Source organism: Myotis brandtii, unplaced genomic scaffold, assembly GCF_000412655.1.
Source record: "Myotis brandtii unplaced genomic scaffold, ASM41265v1 scaffold115, whole genome shotgun sequence".
Lineage (NCBI taxonomy): Eukaryota > Metazoa > Chordata > Mammalia > Chiroptera > Vespertilionidae > Myotis > Myotis brandtii.
Window position 1 is genome coordinate 1,354,479 of NW_005353967.1, and position 6,406 is coordinate 1,360,884.

General features: G+C 43.2%; 1 protein-coding gene across 2 annotated transcripts in view; it reads right to left on the reverse strand.

Moving 5' to 3' along the window:
- Positions 1-3,472: 3,472 nt before the first annotated feature.
- Positions 3,473-6,406, reverse strand: part of DROSHA (drosha, ribonuclease type III) — a 111,488-nt gene continuing 108,554 nt past the window's right edge. For both annotated transcript variants that reach the window (XM_005858113.2, XM_014548481.1), the window contains exon 32: positions 3,473-3,883. In XM_005858113.2, coding sequence (XP_005858175.2) covers positions 3,753-3,883 — 131 coding nt within the window. In that variant the 3' untranslated portion in view covers positions 3,473-3,752. The remainder of the gene's footprint in view (positions 3,884-6,406) is intronic.

A 6,406-nucleotide genomic window follows, 5' to 3' on the forward strand; every position in this document is an offset into this window, starting at 1 on the left:
TAAAGCCTGTCCCAAGCTGACCATTGGTGACCACACTGATGACCAAGCCTCCCCTCAGGCTACAGTGGCTGTGTCATCATCTAGAATGAAGCTCCTGGAGCTATTGTCTGCTCATCCCAACCTCCACCTCAGAGAGACTTGAGAACCACAGCTTCCGGGAGCACAAGAGAGGATGAGCTCCTCTGAGTCCTGCTGGCTCGTGCTGTCCTGTTCTAGCACCTTGTTCTTGACCAAGTCCAAGTGCAGAACAGAGAGGGTGTGGATGCTCTGGCCTCCAATGGGTCATTCTCTGCACTGTAGCCTCAGAATTCCTGCAGGAAGGTAGCTTAGAGCAAGTTGTTTTGCTTTAAGGTCGTTGAGGCTTGTGGAAGGATGGCAAAGAGCAGTCTGGTGTTTTTAATTCAGCCAGCAGTGAAGGAGAGCCCATGGTGCAGAAGTGGGTTAGGGATGGTCCTGTCTGCCGGGGCTCGTGGTCTAGCTGGGGAAGATAGGTGAGTGAAGAGATAGTAATAACACAGTGAGACAAATGTGATTCGGGAGAGTCCAAGAATGTACATCTAACCCCAATTTAAGTCCAAGGAAAGGCTTGCAGGAGCTGAGGCCCCAAACATGAGTAAGAGATCATTAGCAAGGAGGTGGCCTATTTCAGGCAATGCAAAGTCCTCTGCTGAGAAAAAGTAAAATGTGATAAAGAATTTGGGCTTTATCCTACAGCTCGAAATTCCCTCACGACCAGCATCCGCCTCTTCTGCTGGCACCACTCCCTCACACCACACTCCACTGTACAGAACAGGTTCCAGATATTTAAACACATTTTACTTTTGTGGAAGGATGGCAAAGAGCAGTCTGGTGCTTTTAATTCAGCCAGCAGTGAAGGAGAGCCCATGCTGAAGAAGTGGATTAGGGATGGTCCTGCCACAAATTGTGACCCCAAACCTAAAATCAAGTCTTCAGATCTAATGCAGAGGAAAAAGTGAAGGACGCCACAAGAAAGCAATGCATCACATCTAGAATGTGGGAAACCTAGGGCACAGCTGACTGGGTTTCTTTAACTAATTAGGAAAAAAAGGGGCAGTGGATAAATGTTCTAGATATAACGAGACTTAAGGGACATAAAAACCACAGGTAATATATGCATCATTACTTGGACAAACCAGCAGTCCATTTGAAGATAAGACTGATTATTATAAATTGAGTTTTTGATAATTTTGCTAGGTGTCATATTGTGGTTAAAAAATACACTTGTATGTCTGACCTGAAGAAAGGCTCTTTGTCATGAGGAACAGAGTCAACAGCCAGGGGCACTGACATCAGCTCTCAAGGAGGTTGGACCTCCTCTGACCCCCACCCTTCCTTCAGAAAGAATGAGTCACCTCCTCTCTGATCCTTCATGTGGCACTTTATGAATGAGTATAAGTACTTCCTTTTCTGAATAGTAAGCTCCTTGAGGACAAGGATGCTTAATCTTCCATGCTACAAATACAAATAAATCTTAGGATGTTCTCCAAACCCCTAATTCATAAGTATTTGCTTTATTTCATGACTGTTATATTTTAACAGCTGTCCTAAACTAGGGATTCTCAACCAGGGGTGATTTTTCCCCCAGAGGACATCTGGCAGTATCTGGAGGTACTTCCAGTTGTCACAACTGGGGGAAGGGATGCTACTGCATTAGTGGTTAGAGGCCAGGAATGCAACTAGGCATCCTACCTGCACGGGACAGTCCCTCCTGCCCCAACAAAGCATGATTGGGCCCAAATTGTCAACAGTGTCAGGTTGTGATACCTTGCCCTGCTCCACGATCTGTAGGTTCCACCTATATCTTTCAAATCTGTCCTGCCCCAGCTCTCCTGAGCTTTGAATCAGGCCTTCGAATTTCCCATGGAATAACACAATAGGCTCCTAAACCATAGTCTTCTACCTAATCCTGTTGCTCCCTTGGGAGGAAATGTCCTCCCCTACTTTACACGCTCCCTCTCATCTTCAAAGTCCCGTTATCTCAAATATTAAATATTGTGAAGCCTTCCCTGTTTGGCCCACTCCTCCTTCTCCTCCTCCCCCTCCCAGTCCCACTTAAAGGCCCTTGGTCTGCAGATGCCCCATCATTTAAGGTCTCCCCAAAGAGACCTCCGGCCTCTACGAATAACTGCACTTAACACGGGTGAATTAATGTATGATCTTACACTCTCACTGGCACTTCTCGTGATCAGAACTGGAAGGTGAGAGGACTGGGTTGTGTTGGGCAGGAGGCACGGTGGGAACTGTGGTCACGGGGGCCTGCTGAGTTGTCCATGAGGCTAGGTACAGAGCTGGTTGCTGGCCTCACAATTACTCTATAGAGCCAACAGGGCTAATCTGTGCTGATGGCGTTTGTTAGATTTTAATGCATCAGAGACTCTCATGTCTTGTGGACTTAACTTCTTCAGATTTCAAGAGATATTAACATGGAGAGAGAACCCTAACGGGGCCAGAACACTCAAGAGAGGAAATGCCAGAGTCCAAGAAAAAGTCGTGAACTGCACGTTGGCTTTGGCATTATTTTGATGCACATGCAGGACTAGTGAAAGTGTATGTTTAAAAAGAAGTCATGTTTTCCCTGCGTTTGCTCATACATTTTCAGGAACACCTGATGAATCCAGCCTTCTCTCCCTCCCAGTACTGCTGTCTGTGGGAGAAGGTGGGCAGGGCAACCTTTTCTTACAGGCACCATCTTACATTGTTATGATTAACAAATTAAAAACCCTATCGAGGTCGTCTCTCTCATGCTTCCCTCTGATGTGTGTATACGTGTGTTCATTGTTGTTGTAGCCCCAGAGCCTAGAACAGTGCCTGAAATATAGTAGGCACTCACTATATATTTGCTAAAATAACGGATGAAAACTCATTCAAAAGAAAGTTTTGCCTTTATTAATAAGAAACCAGTGATGTTCAGTATAAAATAACATTTTTTAAAAATGTCATATCTTTTAATATAATGTTAACCCTTTGTTGCAGAAACCACTTTGAACTGATGAGAGCCATGAACCCTCTCTTCCAGCTCCCCACCCACTCCCTAAACCCAAAGACACACATAAAATTTCAGGAGGTTCTGAAACTTCCCTGAAGTCCATCTATAAACTTCTTAAAGGGTCTGGCTTAGAATCATGACTTCATCCCTATTCTAATGACTCAAAGAATACATGTGACTCAAATATGTCTTTCCCTCTCCTGTTAGCCAGTTAAACATTAAAGAGATTCCATCTACAAAGGATTCACTGCTTAGAGAAGGTGAAGTTCAATATTTGCAGCTGAGAACTTAATAAACATCCACATGCAAGCTAAAAAATCTAGTTAATAATCCAGAGATTTTAAAAAGTATACATGTTAGTAGAGAGTAATCCAAATATCTGGTAAAGTGAATTTTTCACTTGTCAGCTGAAAGTCTCGGGTAATAATCTCAGAGATAGAAAAACAGGATCTATTCCATACAGAATAAACTTTTAAAATTTTATTGTTTAAAGAAAAAAATAAAAGGGAATACACATATCTGCTAAAGTGAAAGTTTCCATTAAAAAGAAATCAAATACCTGGTAATAAAGACCACCCAGCTAAAAACAGAATATAAAACCAGTAAAACAACAATAGTGATTTGACTGGGTTTTATTTCAACCACACACTTCATTCATTGTCTGTAGAAAAACTGGGGTACAACTCAATGGGCAACAGTCACAGTTATTAAGCAAGTAAATACGCCATGACGTCCGTGTCCTCCTTTATTTCTTTATGTCTTCGGTCTCATCTGGCTCTTTCTCTTGATGTTCTCTTTCCCACCTCATTTCTTTTAACTCTTGTCTGTATTTCCGTTCAATGAACCGCTTCTGATGGGCCATCTGGGGAAAGTTATCTGACACGAGGAGATATATTTTATACTTAATAAAGGATAGCCACTAGTGCAAACTAAACACACACAAACACATATTCATATGAAATATAGACAGCTGTCTTTTGTAAGGCAAGAGAAAAAAAAAATGTTGTTCCTTTTCTTCCCCTATTCTTTTATTACTCAGAAATACATGGAGGTCTGGGTCAGCACCCCCGATTCGAGATCACAATGTCTGACATGAACTGGAGTATAAAAAGCGCGGAGACATACAGCAATGTTAAAACACAGACATGCGGCGTCAGAATGACTCCGGGTGGGTGTCTTAGCACAGTTCTCTTAGCAAGCAGTGATTTTCAGGAAGAGAGTAAAGGATATAGCAAAATGGAGTTGTATATTTTCGCAAAGCTCGAGGCAAAAACATCAAACAAACAATGATATCATCACACCATTATTTACCAAGAATTAAAGTTTCTGAAAAGAGCAAGAAAAGATCAGATGGGCAAAGGGAGACTACATTCTAAGTCGCTATTTCTGGTCATTCTATTTGTCAAGTTCACCATAAGAAGCCCAGAGCGGCATCAGCAACAGCAGCTCAAGGAAAGCACTTGTATCCGTGAACGGAGACACACCGCTCAGGGGCAGAGCTGAAGCCAGGTTTAGGCTGATATCTGACCCCGTGCAAGGGTGCTGACACAGTCGAAATCCTAACTAAGATTTTAAAATCTTACAATTCACTTGTGGTCTGTGGCGAGTGCAGCAATAGGTAAGAAACCAAGTATGGAATGAGAAATAGTCACTTTACACTCCTAGTCCACACACACTTCAACAACAAACATCACAATAGGAGGCAAGCGTGATGAGAGCCACACAGCTATGCAGTCACTGGGAAAGAGGGCGCTGTCCTGCCCGGGCAAGGCACTGTGAGACACAGAGGTATATTTCACATATAAAGAATGAAGACTTAGAGGTGTGGGAGCACACAGCATGCCTGGGGGAAAGCATTTTTGTTTCTGTTATGGTTGAAGCATAATAAAAGTGGGTACAAGTATATATCATATTCCTAAGTCCCCCCCTTCTACACAGCATCCCATCCTCTCCCCAGATGAGAGAAGGGACAGGGACAGGGCGGCAGGAAAAGCACCTGAAAGGCAGGTGGTGAATCAGTCGAGATCATGACTAACTGAGAGTCAGTGATTGATTTTAAACAAAAAAGGAACATAATGGCACCCATATCTTAGAAATAAAACAGTAATAAAATCCTACCCCCCAAATGATATTAAACTGGTGTTTTTTTTGGATGATATAGTTCTGGCATTTCATAGGTGTCTTTATTTTTTTTTTAACTGATTCTTTTTGTGTTCTATAAAACAGGTTTCAAATACTGTAAGTATTTCTAAAGATATAATTCAAACAAATCCCAAAAAGTCAGCTGTTGAGCAAGTTTCTACTTCCTCAGTAACTTCTATTGTAAAACTTAATCCATAGCTAAAACAAAATCCTCTTACTCAGATCTAATCACTGATAAGCTTTTAGAATACGTCCTTATAGCCCTTTTCCTATGAAGTCCGGTTATACTACACACATACATGCACACTGTAAAAGTGTGTATGTGTTACACAGACAAACACATAAAAGCATGCCCCCTTCCTCCCTTCCACTACCAGAGTATAGTGTACGTATGCTTTATGGATACGCTGGTTTCCACTTATTCTACTACTAGAGGCCTGGTGCACAAAAATTTGTGCACTCGGGGGGGGCCCTCATCCGGGCCTGTGCCCTCTCGCAGTCTGGGACCCCTCAAGGGATGTCTACCTGCTGGCTTAGGCCCGATCCCTGCTGGCAGTCAGACATCCCTCTGGCAGCCCAGGAGCCCTCGGGGGATGTCCACTTGCCAGCGAGGAGCAGGCCTAAGCTGCAGTCGGACATCCTTAGCGCTGCTCAGGAGGCGGGAGAGGCTCCCACCACCACTGCTGTGCTGACAGCCATCAGCCTGGCTTGTGGCTGAGCAGAGCTCCCCCTGTGGGAGCGCACTGACCACCAGAGGGCAGCTCCTGCACTGAGCATCTATCCCCCTGGTGGTCGGTGTGTGTCATAGTGACCAGTCATTCCCAGTCATTCTGCTGTTAGGGTCAATTTGCGTATTACCCTTTTATTATATAGGATAAGCATTTTCTTGTGTTATTAGCCTTAGAAAAACACAGGGTGGGGCAACAGTAGTTTTACAGTTGTTTGTATGGAAAGTAATATAGTAATTAATAAATAATAATACAAAAAGAAACTCTGTTTCGTGTACTCACAAATGTACACCCCTTTTCCACAGTAAGATTGTTGCAGGTTATTCTTAGAATTTTTTGTTAGCTTTCAGTGGTAAAACAGTGCTGGAGGAAAAGCCTATTCTGAGACTGCCCCATACATACTGGTTGGAGTGAAGTGCTTCAACAGCTGGGAAGCACTTAACAATCTTGTCGTAGAAAATGGAACCTCACTTGTATTTCAATACATGATTGTGCATTATATATAACTAGTGGCCCGGTGCACGACATT